This window comes from Camelus dromedarius, chromosome 24 (assembly GCF_036321535.1).
Source record: "Camelus dromedarius isolate mCamDro1 chromosome 24, mCamDro1.pat, whole genome shotgun sequence".
NCBI lineage: Eukaryota > Metazoa > Chordata > Mammalia > Artiodactyla > Camelidae > Camelus > Camelus dromedarius.
This window is the reverse complement of record NC_087459.1, coordinates 2,275,517-2,292,199: the sequence shown is the minus strand read 5'-3', so window position 1 is coordinate 2,292,199 and position 16,683 is coordinate 2,275,517. Positions and strand designations below refer to the sequence as shown.

General features: G+C 51.0%; 1 protein-coding gene across 6 annotated transcripts in view; it reads left to right on the top strand.

Annotated features, from left to right (window-relative positions):
* CIITA (class II major histocompatibility complex transactivator) overlaps positions 1-16,683 on the top strand; it is a 44,102-nt gene continuing 27,419 nt past the window's right edge. For 3 of the 6 annotated variants that reach the window (XM_031433235.2, XM_064478186.1, XM_064478185.1), the window contains exon 1: positions 8,042-8,245. In XM_031433235.2, coding sequence (XP_031289095.2) covers positions 8,194-8,245 — 52 coding nt within the window. In that variant the 5' untranslated portion in view covers positions 8,042-8,193. Of the gene's footprint in view, positions 354-8,041; positions 8,246-9,636; positions 9,895-16,683 lie in introns of those variants that run through there. The other 3 variants (XM_010980047.3, XM_031433233.2, XM_031433236.2) reach the window with 3 other exon arrangements.

The following is a 16,683-nucleotide window of genomic DNA, read 5'->3' as shown; positions in this document are numbered from 1 at the left end:
CAGGCTGGGTGAGCAGAGATCCCAGGCTCTGGCCAGGGCCAGGGCAGCCGCCCTGCCTCCGAGTGCTACCATGAATCACTTCCAGACCATCCTGACTCAGGTCCGGATGCTGCTCTCCAGTCATCGGCCGAGTCAGGTGCAGGCACTCCTGGACAACCTGCTGGCAGAGGAGCTTCTCTCCAGGGAGTACCACTATGCCCTGCTCCAGGAGCCAGATGGTGAGGCTCTGGCCCGGAAGATCTCCTTGACCCTGATGGAGAAAGGAGACCCAGAGCTGGCCCTCTTGGGATGGGTCTGGAGTGGGCTGCCGACCTCAGCAGCTGAGAAGGACCCTGGCTACAAGGACCTTGGTGGTAAGTTGGCATCTCCTTTGCGCATGGACAATACCCGGCTGTAGGCAGCTCAGGGATTTTCCCTCTCCTCTCTGAAAGAGAGATCAATGTCATCATCCCTGCACCAAGTTGGGAAGGCAGACTGGACAGGAACCGGGGTCTCTGGTTGAGCTGGCAAGACAAGCGCTTGGAGAACTCAGTCTGTGATGCTGAACGCGCTGGAGAAACACAGGGCACTTCCCAATCTACTTAGAAGCAAAGCCAGATGCAAAGGCACGCAGCCAGATGCCCACTTGGGTCGTTCTCTGAGCTGCCCTAATATCACAGGCACGGTGCTGGGCACTGGTGCGGGACACAGATGGACAGATCAGCTCCTGCCTGCAGGTGGGGAAGGTGGATGCAGGCACGATTAGCGTGTTTGAAAGATGGAGAAATGGACCCAAGAGCTGGAGAGCAGAGGTTGCAGTGTGTGCACATGCATGCGTGTGCACGTGAGTGAGCGTGTGTGTTGTGCATGTATGTGTGGGTGCATGCAAGCGTGCCTGCCAGCACGGTGTGCATATGTGAGGGCGTATGCGTGCATGTGCAAGCACTTGTGTGCGTGCGCAGGCATGCACGAGCGTGTCTGCGCATCTGTGTCATGGAGAGAGACAGAAACTGAAACACTCACAGAGAAGGAGAAAGGAAGGGAGAGACAGGAAAGAAAGAGACAGAGACAGAGATGCAGAGAAGGAGGGAAGGAGGGAGGCAGGATAGGAGGGAGGAAGGGAGAGACAGAGGAAGGAAGACAAGGAGGGAGAAGGTGGGGGAAAGAGAGAATGAAAGAGAGACAGAATAGGAGCCAGATTGCAGGGAAAGAGTGTCTTACTTTTTTTTAAAGAGTATTGATGACACTTGAATCTTAAATCAGAAAAAACAAGCCTATATCACACTCTCTTCACTCATACCCTTGGCTCTGCAAACGTTTTAAGTCTTCCTTCCGTGTTACAAAGAAGTTTCTCACTTTGTTGCAAACAACGTTCTTCCTAAAGACACAGGCTTGTTGAGTCTCCTCGTCGCAAATCTGTGCTTTTCCAATTTTATGACTGGGTGGCTTGGTCCCACTATGGCTTCAGAGTAACTTGAAACTTGAGATAATAACAATGATTCACATTTACGGAGTATTTACTGTGCGCCAGGCACCATCTAAGCAGGCGGTTCTCACATTCACCCTAAGCCCTTTGATGGTCTCCAACCTTACTTCACACACAAAGAAAAAACAGAGCCTGCCCAGAGGTGACCCACACTGGCCCCCAGATAGCAGGTGGTGGAGGCTGGATCTGAAAGCAGACAAGTTTTTAGCTTCAGTCTGAGGGGTAAAAAGCCTCTTGATGGCCTTGCCATGAACACCAGGGCGGTGTGGGTATTTCTCCTGCTCTTCTGCCGAGATACAAGTTTACGTGGTATTGGCTGTCCTCGTGGTTGAATTCTCATCCAGGTGGTCTCTGTCTGTCCCAGTGGGAGTGCAAGCAGCTCGTGTGGTCTGGATGGAGCTGCAGGTGCCAGCCTGGGGGGATGTCGAAGCCTTCCTTCCTCCTAGACATGCTCCCTGCAAAGTACAGCCTCCTTCACACCGCTTGCTCCTGCCCGACACCTCTGCCCCTCCCTCCTCCTCTCTCTTCTATGGCTGGTTTCTGTTCTTGAACTCTGTTTCCTCCCTGGGGATGTAATATTTTTATTTCTGATCCCACGTGATTCTAGAAAGGGAACTGGGCTCGTGGCAGTGTGGTCTCCAGCAGGCTGGGAGACAGGGAAGGACAAATCACTTCCTTTCCCTGCTGCTCCCCACCCTCCAGGTCAGTAAGACTCAACTCAGACTAGGGCAGGTGTGCTGCTGCGGGGCACGGGGGCGAGCAGCCTTCAGAGGGGGAGAAGGAGAAGGGGAAAGAGAAACACGTGGTTTGTGTGTAAAGGGCACTGTCTGTAGTTTCAAAAGTGGTGCAGAAAAGGAAATACATGTGTGAAGCTTTGTAACTCTCTCTGCAACCCTGTGCTGGTCTTCACCCGCCGCTGCTCTAAGCCCTGCACCAACTCCCTGTGTCACTGCGAGGAAAGCCAAGTCGGCACGGTTTCCGCAAGGCCCTTCACCATCTGTCTTTCATCACTGCTCTGCCCGCAGCCTGTGCTTCTGCCTTCTCGTCTTCTCCAGACACGCTGGCACCCTCGCTGTCTCTGACACGGGCCTGGGATGCTCGCTGCCACAGGACCTCTGCACATGCTGTTCCCTCCACCTGGGACACTCTTCTCCAGGGCCAACCTCCTTGAATCCTTTAGCTCTTTTCTCAAATGTCACTTTCTCCAGAAAGCCTACCTCGACCATCCCACTTAGAATTGCAACTCCCCCTGTGCTTCTGAGTGCCCCCCATTGACATTTTCACCTTCTATGTATCTTATTTTTGTATTATGCTTGTTGTTTTTTGTCTGACTCACCCACTGGAAAATAAGCTCCCTGTGGGCAGGGATCTGTGCTTTCATCACAGACGCATCCCAAATGCTTAACACAGTGCCTGGCACAAGATAGGTGTATGATATGTGTTTGTTGAATATTAAGTTGATAGATGGATAAATGGGTGGATGGGTGGATGGATAGGTGGATGGGTGATAGGTGGGTAGATGGGTGACTGGAGAGGTGAATGGATGATGAGGAAAAGTGGATGGGTGGTAAGTGGGCAGGGGAGTGGGTGGATACGTGGATGGGGGATGAGTGGAGGGTGGAGGGTTCATGTACCACTATTATTCTCACTTTATAGATGAGTACTCAGAGGCTCAGGGAGGTTAAGTGGTTTGCCTCGGTTATTGCCTGGGGATGGGAGGCTATTGGATCTCGTGAGTCCAGATCTATCACTGTACTTTCTGCTTGGCTGCTGCTTCTGAATAACCCAAAGGGATACCGTAAGTCTACCCAGAATAGGCTGGCCATCTTCAAACAGAAACGCGGCTGATGATTCAGAACTCATCTTCAGATATTGCAATGCTTCAGTTGCAATTGTGCAGAAACCCACTTCTGGAAACGCGACCTTGAGGGTTGACTCCATGCTGCACAGAGCAGAACGTGTGCATCCAGCCCCAGGCAAAGTTGGGGGAGGCCCAGGAGTCCTGACAGCCTCAGTGAGGAATCAAAGCAAACACTCAGTCACGCCGGGGTGGGGGGGGGGGCAATCAGAGGCCAGAGAAGAGAGAGAATGGCAGTGCTGGAAAAAGAAACAGGCTGGAAGCTAGACAGTTCTGGTTCTGAGACCATGCTCTGCTGCTTACAAACTGTGTGACCTTGGCCATGTGACTGAACTACTCTGACCCTCGATTTCTTCATCTCTAAAATGGGAGTGATGACATAAACCTCCCAGGGCTATATAGCAAGGATTAAATGAAACGGTAGGTGGGAAACTTTCCAAGGCAGTGCTTGATGTTAGACAAATAACTCTAGAGGGGGGTTAACAGCAAGGAGAATTGGATGGGGAGTGGGGAATAAACCAGGGGTTTGAGTCTGCAGTCTCATTGGGGCCCCACATCATGTAGACACCTACCCCAGGGCTGAGTTCTTGGGTGCTGTGTGCATCTGAGAAATGAGCCAATGTGACCCCCACCCTCGGGTTGGCACATGGGTTAAGCACATGGGCTGTGGCCTCAGTGCCAAGTTGTGACCCCCTGATTCCAAAGGGTATGACTGTGAGCACTTCCTGGGACCCCTGTGGGCCTCAGATTCCCCGTCTATAAAATGGAGGTGATACTGGTACCCAGAGTGGCTATTCTGAGAATTCAGTACCATCATCCAAAATAAGGAACATGCATTCCTGGCAAAAGGAAAGCTCCCCATTCTGATTCATCAGCCTCGAGGGCGCTGTTTGGCGCAACCAGAGGCTGAATGTGAACAGAAGGATGACTGGGGTCAGGCCCAGCCGGCCTCGGGTTTGCGTCTTTGGGGGACACTTCCTCAGAGGCTGTAGGATGCCCCTGCCGCGGTCTTACCTATTGTTGTTTTCTTTGGCTTTCTTTTGTTGTTGTGTAACTCTGTGTTTTTATGATGTGGGGTTGTTTTTTGCCCATGAAGACTGTTCTAGGAACCACAGAACAAAGTCTCCTTCTAGGATATTGCTAGATTTCTTGGAAAGGGAGGGACACACCCCAGGCCGCCAAGCTCTTCATCCAGCTTCCTTCCCCATTTGGTTCTTGGAATGAGAGTCACCAGAGCCCAGACAGGGAGATGAGAGGGGCTGTGCCCCCCTCCCTCCTCCATCCTTTCCCCAAACCCAGCCCTGCTCTGAGCTGATCGGGGAGCCTCCTTTGACTCCCAGAAGGAGATGCGTCAGTGTTTTTCCACCTTGAGCGGCTGCCAGCCACCCAGCCCCACTTCACCTTCACCCACAGGAGCCGCAGAAGGAGAAGCACCTGCACTGGAAGTTGGCAGGTCCCCACGGGTTTTCCCGGGCTGACCAGTCTGTACTCGGCTTGGCTCCAAGCCTGGGGCCTGACCCAGCCAGGGACCGTTTCTGTTCTTTGTTGTTGTTACCCCAGGGACCGTTTCTGTTCTTTGTTGTTGTTACCTGGAGCAGCTCACCTGTGTCCTTCCTTAACATCCGCTGGTCTCTCCAGCTACCTGCCCATCCACCCACCTGCCTGCCCTCACGCTTACCTGGGCTACCTAACCACCTACGAACACTGACTTATCAATTCCTCAACTTACAACTACTATCTACTTCTATCTGCTTATCAATTTATCAGTCTCTCTCTTTATCTCATTGCCTGTATATTTATGTACCACCTAATTTGCCTGCCTTCCTACCAACTAATCCACCTGTATATTTACTCATGGGTTGCTACAGTCTCATGTCTCTTCCCACATGCCCAACTTGCCTACATACCAGTATCATTCTGTGTATTTATCCACCTGTCCACTGATCTCTTTTCCTTCCTTTCTCACCTCCTTCCTTCCCTCCTCCTTCATCATTTATTTAGCATCTGCTAGGAACCATGGGAATCGCAAACAATCATAAGAAATATCACTTACAACCTAGTAAGGAAGGACTCTATGCATTTGGAACTGAGTCTGCCTTGCTCATTCAAATCCCAATTCCATCCATTTGTTCAACCTGTCTTTAAGTCATGTATCTTTTCAATAAGAAAATAAAACACTGGGTCCCAGACAGTCAGGACTTTGTGACCTAGTCAGAGGCAGCAGGGGCTGTCCCCATGAAATAAGAAGTTCACAAGGTATTGCCAAATCCGCGGCAGCAGGTTTGCTAAAAATGAGTAAAGCAGAAGATTTTTGTTAGCTGGAAGGGTGGTGAAGGTGGGAGCTGGGGCCGTGAAGGATGGCTAAAATACAGCCAGATGAGAGGAGGCAGGAGTGCAGTCCCAGGGAGGGCTGGCAGGGGGAACCCTGCCTGGGCACAGGGGGCACCGAGCAAGGTCTGTTTGGGGACTTGCAGCAAGGGATGGCAAGCTTTCTGGAATGCTAATCCTATTGCGCTGGATCCTGTCTTGAGACAAATTCAGATGTCCAGGGCAGGGCTGGCCTCAACAACGCTGAGGCAGCCCCTCATTCAGGAGGGGATTGGCTTCATCTAAGGCAGCCCTGGGCTCTGGAGAATGGTCACCACCTCTGGGGGAGGTTTTGAGGGGGGTAATTAGGTTTATTTCTGTATTTATGTTCTTTTAGAGGAGGTACTGGGAGTTGAACCCAGGACCTTGCGCATGCTAAGCATGTGCTCTACCACTTGAGCTATACCCTCCCCACACCTCTGGGGGAGTTCTGAAGAGGGACATCATCAGGAACGCAGGATGCTTTAACAGGGAGAAACCCCGGGATTGGCTTAGCCTCTCTACCACCTCCTTGCCCGGTCCACTCAGTCCACGAGCTTTGTCACTCTACCTCAACGCCAGCCCACCCCTCTCCTTGTCTGTCTATCTCCACTGCCTCTGCTGAAATCCAGACCCCTATCAACTCCTGGCAGGGGCCCCACAGTGGCTCCTCCCCGGTCACTATACTCACAGCCTCCTTGTGCCGATTTATAGCCTCTGTTGTCAGTGAAATACACAGGCTGGCACATGTCACCACCCTGCTCAGAAACCCATGTTGACACAGGAATGACCAGATTCAGGTCTTGTGGAGCGTGGGTCTGGGATGAGGGGAGGGGAAGGAGGACAAGGAGAGACCAGGTAGCAGACGGCTGCTGTAGTCCAGGTGAGAGATGCTGGCATCCAAACGGGTGCATCCCAGGCCTGAGTGACTCTCATTCCAAGCTCTGCCCTGCCACAAAGCTGATTCAGAGCTGCCTTGGCCATGGCAGTCAGAGCTGGCCCCCTCTGAGGACAGGAAGGGATCCCACAGTTGGCCCCAAAACACTGAATGGCCAGGTGTGCCTCTCCCTGGGCATCAGGTCATAGGAAGGTGAGACCACTTGGGATTTCTAATATTCTGTTTTGTTAGCCTAACAGAGCAAGCCTTTGTTTCAAACTGACTCTTAGCATTCTCATTTGTCTGCCTACTTACCCCTCTGGGACTTCTGAAAGCAGCAACGGCTTCAAAAATAATCACCGTACAAATACAGCACCATTATCCTCATTTCACATATGGGGAAACTGAAGCACGCTCAAGGGAAGTGATGAGTCCAAGGCCACCCCTCTGCTAGTCACCGCAGGGGCCAGACCATGGCCCTTGACTCCCAGTCAGTGTTCTCGCAGTAAAAATGCTGGAGGCGCTTAAGTCACTGTTTCCCAAATGTTCAGTACCACCCTCATGATTTTTCACCCCATCTACACTATTACTAGCTCGACAGAATTTTTTTTCCAAACCACTCACATTTTTCATTCAACTTCATTTGCCAAGGAAAGTTTATGTCCACCATAAATGAAAAAGAACGCCATACAAAAAGGTAACTGTTAAACAGAAAAGCAGAGTAAGGTTATTCCATTCTAGCCAGATACTTCTGTCCACGGAGGGCTTGAGGCTGAGGGCTGCTCTCCGTGAAGTGAGGGGACCGTGCATGAGAAGAGGTGTTAAAGATACTTTAGCCCCCAAACTAAGACTTTCTCCTCAAGGCTTCCAGGACTATGGGCAGAGACTTGAAAGGGCACTTTCTCCCTGCATGAGATGAACTGTCTCTCTGCCACAACTACATGTTACCCCAAACCATCTGGCTATGAGTATGCTATCTTTGGGGTAACAATTTTTGGTGTATAATTCATGTTTCAGTCCAACGTCTTAGAATAAAAACGATGAGTGGACCACTCGTGTTCTTCAGCGCAATTCAGGTCAGTTTGGTGTGGGGCTGGGGTGGTGGGTGACAGGGGGATCTAGGAAGTCTGCTGAAATCCAGCAGGGGCTTTCAGCTTGTCTTGAGGTGTCTGTGGGGCTCTGACCCCCGACCCCATCCCTCAGAGGATGGTAGATATTGGCAGCTGGCACCAGCATGGCTCCACTGTGGTCTCTTACCATTTCAGAAAGTCAGCATGTTGAAGACCCCTCAACAGACGATTCACAACCTTCTGTGGTCACCCCGTTAGATCCACAACAAGGAACTGAAATTAACAGCAGGCACAGGGAGGGTTTAAGGGAGCGTGGGCAAATTAGAACATGTCTAAATGTGAAAAATCTGACAACTCAGATCACCTCATAGCGGGAGAGTTTTCTACTAGTCCCTTACTTGCTTCCTTTGCATGTTTGCTTAGTCTTGGCGGGCTCCAGTCGGGTGTGGGGAGACCAGCCAGAGATGAGTCTACCTGCTCTAGAGTTGGACATCCGAAGGCATCGCTGGGCAGGCTGAGGGCACCAGGAAGGGCTGCCGGAGTCCAGGAGCTGCTACTTCACTGCGTTTCCCACATCATGCGTTGCCTGGCTCCACGCCCTGCCGGGTCCTACCTGCCAGAGCCCCAAGGTAAAAAGGCGGGTGGAGGATTTTGGGGCTGAGAATGCTTCTTCACTTAGGATGAAGTCTTAGCTGGTCCCACCATCCCAAATAAACAGGGACATTGCTCTGAATTGGGAGGTGAGGGTGGAGAGAGGGGTCTGTGTCCTGCTGGGGCTTTTGGAAGAAGTGAGGTGGTTTGCCATTTCCTTCTACGGAGGGACTTTCAGGTCCACCCAGACGCCTGGAATGTGAGAGGGCTTTATCAGCCTGGAGAGCACTAGAGGGCTGACTTCCAGGGGGCGTGTCTTTAGTTCTCAGCACTGATGGCCTGGCTCGGCCAACCACAAGGTCCTGTTTCTGCCAGGTAAACACTGAGGTGCCCTCAAAGGATGCTAGACCCACCCCATCCCCAGGAAGCAGGGAAACCGAAGCCAGGCTCAGCCCCTTGGTGTAGATGTTAAGCCCCAGCGGATGGGCAATAGCCAATCACCTGGACAAATGCTGCCCTCCCCTCAAGTTTCCAAACGGTGTTTTGGGGAATAACTGGGGACAGGGGACAGACGGTGAGAGACAGCATAGCCCAGACATCTGGTACCAGCTCTGAAGGCAGTACGGCAGGTTTGAATCCCCGCTGCACTGTTGGCTGTGTGTGAAGCGACCCTGAACGTGTCCCCAGCCTACTCCAAGGCTGTTTTCCTGGGCTGTAAAATGGGATTAGGGGAAAACTCTTATTACAAGGCCAAGGCCAAGAATCAGAGGGTCTAGCCCAGCACCTGGTGCACTGTCGGATCTGAAGCTCAACACAGGACCCCAGCGTTATTGATGTTGCTGTTGTTGTGTGGTTGAGGGGGGAGGGACTCCTTTTCTCAGATGCTGCTGAAGTGTGCAGCTCCCTCTAAATCACAGATTGAGGACAAGTCAGCCAGAGCTTGTTGAAGGAGTTTTCCAGGGGATGAGAGAGGTCAGAAGTCACCTTGACACACCCCTTCAATTCTAGATGAGGAGATGCAAGCCTGGAAAGGGAAATGACCTCCCCAGGGTCTCACAGTGGGTGGGGCAGGGATCCAGGACCTCTGGACGAGGGAGAGCAGGAGGAATGCCACCAGTGGGTGTGTGGTGATGGGAACTCAGAGTTGCCAGGGCTGAATTTCCAGCCAGTGAAGGTCCCTGAGGAATTTTCTTTTCCTGCCAAGGGCATCTGGCTTCCCAGGATCAGTGAATGGCTCAGCAAGCAAGCCTTTGAGTCCTTGTGCTCTGCAGGTGTCGTCTGCCACCTTCAAGGTGAAGCTGAGCTGCCGAGAAATCCAGGATCAGCCAGGGGTGGGACTGAGCTCTCTGCAACAGGGCTTGCATATCACATGTCCACAGGCAGGCTGCCTTCCCCAAAACCAGGCACTGGCTATTTCCAAGAGCTGACTGGACGCTTTGGGAGTGCCCAGGAGTGTAACGGGTAGGCTAGGCGCTTCTGAGAAGCCACGTGGTGGGCACAGCAGGAGGAAGCCTGGGTGCCTGCTTACTCCCCCGCTTGGGTTGGCCCAAGCCCCATGGAGCAGAAAGAAAGTGAAAGAGAATAAAGCTGGCCACAGGGGGGTGGAGGTGTGGTGGCCAGGCAGCTGCCGGAGCTGGAGGGAGGGAGACGCCACCGGCAGCGCAAGTCGCAAGTCAGGGGAACAACGGTAGGTAACCAAGGCCCCCTCTGCAGCCCCTGAAGTCGGACTGGGAATAGAGGTAGCTACTTACCAGAGGTCACCCAGCAAGGCTGGGAGGAGGGGGGTAGTAACGTGATGAGTGTATGCTCTAGAAACCCCTCGTTTCCAGAATCCCTGGAACGACTCCACGCAGGGAGCAGGGAACCGGGAGCTGGTCTGCTGAGCCCACAGCACTGTGACCCAGGGCAGGCGATGGGAAGAGCTGGTGGGAGGGGCAACATCTGCAGAGAGACTGGGACACAGAAGGAGGGTGCAGAGTAGAGAGGCAGCGGGCTCAGTAGACAGACACTCTATGCGTCCCAGAATCTGTAGAGGGGTGCAGGGGTGCACGCAGGGGGCACAGGCTTTCCCTCTACCTGGGGACCTTGGACCAGGGTTGCCCTTCTCTGAGCCTCAGTTTCCCTGCTTGAATCATGTTCCCACTCTGATTCTGGAGTGTGGGTATCTAGCCCTCCTGATGGGGTCCCCTGCGCAGGGGTGGTTATAAGGAGACCTTTAGCCAGCAGATTGGAGAAATCCTCACTTGTTTTTTACTATCTTGGGGAACAGGGGTTTTCCTGGATGTCTTTGACCGTTGACTTCTCTACTGCATGTTGGGGTCTTGAGTCACACCCTTTAAGGAGAGAAACTAAGAGTCCCTGGAAAGGGGTTGAGGTGGGGCTCTCTGGGGACCCAGAACATCGCAGCTGGAGCCACTGTGTCTAGCTCTGTCCCGGACCCTTAAATCCTGCAGTTCTCCTTTGAATCTCACAGCCTCTCTCCACCCAAGGTGACACAGGGGAGGGGCCATAAGCTCCCCCCCTCCAAGTGCAGCCAGGAGTTCCTAATTTGTCAGGGAGTCTTCCATCTACGTGTCGCTTCCCGTCCACCAAAAGAAATACAACCCCCAGCTAATCGGAAGGTTACGGAAATGAGTGCTTCTTTGGTGGAGCTGGAGGGGGAGACGAGGAGACCCCAGCAAATCATTACTTTCCAAACCGCAGACAGCCTTAGGCAAGGACTTAGTCTCCAAGATCTCAAGACATGGGGTGGGAGGGCCCTCAGAGATAATGAGCCAGGGGGTCCCAGGCTTCCCATCCATAAGGATCACGCAGGAGGCTGTTTAGTGTGCAGGTTCCTGGGCTCCATCCCCAGGCCCCATTGGCTGGGCCTGGGTGGAGCTCCCAAAGGCAGGTTAACCAGCTCTGGTAGGGGTGGAGGTGGGAGGCTGTGATTCCTGTGTCAAGGTCCAGAGATCACACATGCTTTGAGAGGCACTTATGTGGTCCAACCCCTGTACTTTCTCCATGTTACAAAACCTCTGGGGATTTCCCTGGGAGGTTTAGTCACAGGCCACATAGCCAAGCTATTAGCAGAGTCAGAACTTGAACTCTGGTCTTGATTCAGTGCCTGGGCGGGGCTTGTGAGCCTCCACAAACGCAAGACAGGGCCTGGTTGTTATAGAGTCCAAACTCGTTCTGCTCGCTGCATGACAGGCCAATAAATCGGGAGACAAGGAGTTGGGCAAGGAATAGTGACTTTATTCAGAAAGCCAGCAGACCGAGAGGATGGCAGTCTAATGACTTGGAGAACCATCCTGCTCCAGTCAGAATACAAGCTCCTTTTACACAAAAACAAAAAACAGGGAGGGGGTGTGGTTGGTTGTTGCAAACTTCTTGGTGTAGGAATTCTTTGTTACTGGGGCTGTCCACGTGGACATGGACAGGTCATGGTGCTTCTGCAAAACCTCCAACAAAACAAATGTTATTCCCTGTTCTGCAGCCTTGTTATCTTTACCTGAGTGCAGAGCTAGCAAGACTAAGCCTAGAAAACAGGACACAGTGATTAAAGCTAAAGGAACAGATCTAACGTAGAGTCAGATTTGTTCTTTTCCGTTACATGGACAGTCAGAGGGAGACTTGACACGCAAACCCTGTCTGATGGCACAGACCTGGCACTGGCACCCTGTGAAGAGCAGAACCAGCAGTGAACACAGGGACACTGCACTAAGGCCTGGTGTCAGTCTTGGGCAATCAGGGACGTGGCCTGAGGGAGACGGTGAAGCTTACGGACTTGGCTTTGAGACTTGGCATCAGTCACCCTGGGCAAGTGACTTCCCCTCCTCTGAGGCACATGTCTAAGACGGATAAAATGTGATCATTTTTTTGATGATTTCCTGACCTGCACAGAAGAAGCACTTTGGAAAAACCACCAAAATCAGGAGTAACTGTTATAGGTTCTAGAGGGATTGTACAGATGAGCAGAAGTCATGGGCACGGGGAGGTTTCCAAAGACTCTGACACAAACAGGACCTGTGGTCCAAAGACAGTTCTCAAAGAGGCCTTGATTGATACTGATAGGGAGGACATTGGTGCTTTTCTGACCCTCTTTTAATTTTTAAAAAATTTTTTTTTCATTTTTTAAAGAAGGGTCTTTTGTTTATTTATTTATTTATTTGTTTGTTTGTTTGTTTGTTTGTTTGTTTGTTTACTGGGGGGTGGGCTTATTTATTTATTTAATGCTGGTTGCACACTCTTACCACTGGAGCGCTACCTTCACCCACTCTGATTCTCTTTTATTCCGTCTCTGTTTTTGTGTGTAGGCATCATTAGCAAATACTAATGTTTCTTTTCAACCAAGTGGGAGCACAGCTGACATTATTTTGATAACATTGTTTTATTTTCAGTGACACCTGATACTGTGTTTTTTCCCCCATGCGAGGTAGTGATAAAAAGTTTTCTTTAAAAAAAAATAAATAAGATAAAATAAAATAAAATATACCAGCATAATTATTTTTGAGTGTACAAGTCAGTGGCATTAAGTACATTCACAATGTTGTGCAACCATCACCACCATCTGTCTCCAGAATTTTCATCATCCCAAACTAAAACTCTGCCCCCATTAAGCAATAACTCCCCATCCTCCCCTCCCCCCAGCCCCTGGCAACCACCATTCTACTTTCCATTTCTATGAATTTGATTTCTCTAAGTGCCTCATGTAAGTGGAATTTGTTCTTTTGTGTCTGGCTTCTTTTGCTTAGCTTAACATCTTCAAGGTTCAACCACGTTGTAGCATGTGTCAGAATGTCATTCCTTTTTACGGCTGAATAATATTCCATTGTATGGAGTGACCACATTTTGTTTATCCATTCGTTTGTTGATAGACCTTTGGGTTGTTTCCATCTTTTGTCTTTTGCGAATAGCCTTGGTATGAAAGTTTGTGTGCAAGTATCTACTTGCGTCCCTGCTTTCAATTCCAGACAATTTTCTTTTAAAATAGATATATTTGTTTCTTTAAAAAGTTAATTTAAGGAGAATACTTGGGTGAATTATAGAACAGGTGGCTGCAGATACCAGACACACACAAAAATTTGTGAAGGAGGCAGGTGAATGCCTGAAGTTTGGGAGACTCCGAAATAGTGGACAGATCTGGTAGCTCTTGTAACAGCCTAGGCTAGGGGGCTCGGGGCTCCTAGGTCAAGGGATGGCTGCTGAGGGACTTCTGGAAGGAAAAAATATAGGAATGGGGGAGGTGTCCGATCTGATTCCAGGGTTTCCAGCTGGGGGAGAAGTAGAATGGTCTGAAGGCTCCCTTGGGGGAAAGAAAGCCATGCCAACTGGGAGGCCATGTTTTCTTGGCAATTGGGAGACTCAGGTTGTCCTGGAAAAAAAGCCTATGTTAGCTCCCAGAATCACCACAAGGCAAGTGCGTGTGTGTTGGGATAGGGGTGACCAAGGGCAATGCTCCCTGGAAAATGCAGATTCTTGCCCCGCCCCAGACTGACTGAGTCAGAACCTCTGGGGCGAGGTCCAGGCTGCTGTGTGTTTAGCACCCACTTCAGGCTTTGTGTGCTGCAATTCCCAGACAGTTTATTTCCTAACCTCTTTTCACTCTGAGCTGTCACCAGGGCTGCGGAGACCCAGTCAGCATACTGGATACCACAACTTCCCTGATGCCTGCTCCTTCCTTTGTGGAATGGGCCAGTTTGGGCACTCAGAGCCAGTCCCCTCCAAGCCCTTCTATTGGAAGACACCCTCCTGTGCACCCCAGTCCCACTGTGGGGCAGGACAGAATTCAGTCCCGCCTCTCCCTGCCCCAGTCACCCATCCATCCCAAACCATCATCTTTCCAGCAGTTCAGAGGTAAAAGCGATCTTAGAAGGCCTCTAAGCAGAGGTTTGCAAACCCAGATGCCTAAGGGGCCATATTTGTGGGAAATGGGACCAGGCAGAATGCAATAGGGCATAGTAGGGACTTCGGCGACAATCAGTTGTATACTCTACATGGAGACGTTGCCATGGTAATTAAGACACACACAGACACACTCAGATTGTCTTAGGATACAAAACACCTAAGCCTAAGGGCCTGACTCACCCTTCATTTTCAATCCATACAAGCCAAGCCTCCTTTGGCACAGAGAAGAAGCCTGTGGTCAGAGTCAGGCACCAAAGCCAACCGATAATGGTATTTTCAGACCTCCCTCTCCACTGGCCTGCAGACCCCTATCATACGCTCATACGCATGCCCGTGCACGTGCACACACGCACACACACACATACCCATTCTAGTTTCCCTGCCTGGAGAAGTGACTAGACCTTCCAACTGCCTTTCAGCCCCATACCCCGTCAGCATTGCCACATACTTTAGTTTCGCCTCTGTCTCTTGTGACCTCCTCAAGCCCTTCCAGGAAGTGAAAGTCTTGAGTGAGACCAGCAGATTCCAGAAGTCCTCGTTGTCTCCTTTTCCGGGGTCGCCCACGCGGGGCTGGCAAACGGGGCCGAAGTGCAGAGGCTTCATCCTGCTGAGCCTAGCACAGCGGTGAGCATCCTCAGACAGGTGTCCTTGTGAAGCTGTGGGGGCATTTCTTTAGCATATCCCCGAGAAATGAGTTGCTGGATTGTTGGATCTCTGCATCCTTGGGTATCCTGAGTGGTGCTGGGCTGTTCTGCAGGTGGCCGCACGCGTCCACTCCCACTAACCCCTTGGCTTGGCCCAGCTTTCTAATTTTTGCTGGCTGTATGGTGTCAGGTGACACTTTGCTGCTTTCAACTTGGAGCTTACATCTCAGTAGCTCTTCCTGGATATGTCACTTGAGGCAAGTCAGAGCAACCTAATGAGGCAGACACTATGCCAACTAAAGGCAATAGATGCCGCAACTCAGAGAAGCTGAATAAGTTACTTGAGGTCACACAGTGAGTGTGGAACTGGAATTTGAACCCAGAGCTCACACTGTTAACCACTATACCACTATCATCACATTTGGTCTCGTTTCCAAAATATCATCTGGGCTTACACTGCAAGCCTCTTGGCAGGGGCTGTGTTTTAACCCTCTTTGCCCCTGGAGAACTGAGCCCAGTGACTTTCTTGTAGGAGATGCTCAGTAAATCATAGTTTTACAGGCTTAGAGAGAAAAAAAGTGCCAGACATCTTGTAGGGTTTCTCTGGGGAACTATGGGTATAAGAAGAAAGGAGGAACTTGTTTGAACTATAAGCTCCACAAAGATGCTGACTGGGGGCTGGCGATGGCAGATAAGTGGTCCTGGGCTCCCAGCTTCCCACCACCGTGTTGCCTCCGGAAGCAGCTTGTCATGAAGTTGGGGAGCAGAGTGGTTAGGAGGCCTTGGGGGAAAGGAAGGGGAGAAGGCTGACGGCCAGTGAAGAATCTAGAATCCCCAAATGCCTCATCTGAGTGGGCTCCCACACCCAGTTGGTGGAACTAAGGCTCAGAGGAGTAAAGAAATGTCCTCAAGATCAAAGGTGGGGCCGGAACTCAAACTCATGTTTCTGGACACACAGTTCAGAGATTTTTCCATTCCTTCCTCAGGAGGAGAAGATCACGATCAGCAGGCAGGGAACTATGCCTTCTCATGCTCTTTTGTCACAGTGCAGAGCTGTGCTGAAGGCACAAAGGAGCCCCTTCCTCCCTCTCTGGGAAGGCTATACCCCCTCCCTTTCTGGGAAGAAAGCCGCTGATAAACTGAGGCTAACTTCATTGTCAGCATCTGTACGATGGGTATGATACTCATCCCCCAGAGCTGCTGTGACGATTGAAACAAGATAATAAACAGAGAGCGTCCAGCCCAGCCCCAAATACAAAAGAGTCTCCCCAGCAGACACAGAGCTGTAGAAACTGAATATCAAGGTCTGAGCTAGAACATTCTGGTGATGCTTGATTTCCCTCAGGGGAGAGAGAGAAATGAACTTTTATTTCAAAAACCATTTTGGTGCATATGAGCTTTCAAAATCTGCAGTGTGGTATGAAGTGGGGATGGAAACAAATCCCCTGAAGGACTTTTGGGGGAAAAAAGATCAGGAACTTTTTCTCAAGTTGGAGGTGGAAGATGGTGGTGCAGGAGGAAGGGCGGGTCCAAAGAGGACCTTCTAAAAATACTGCTTGTTTACCCAAAAGACATGGCCCACTCTTCTGCTGCACCCCTGACAGCTCCTCAAAAGGAGAAATCGTCTTGCCACCCATGCCTCCTCTCGCCAGCTGAAGGCACCTCCCCAGGGTGGCCGGGGGCCAAGAGCCAGGAAGAAGCTGAAACGGTGCCAGGCAGCTGGTTCAGATCTCAGCTCACTACTCTTCTCTATGAGCCTGTTTCTTCATCTAAGGAATGGGAATACAAATAGCTAACGTGTAATTTCGACTAAATGGGATAATATCTATCAATCATGTCATTTGGTGCCTGGCACTTGGGGGGCACCTATGAATGCTAGTTGTGTGTCATTCCTATTGATGGAGAGAGCCCACCATGTGCTGATGCCTAGGGGTAGGTGA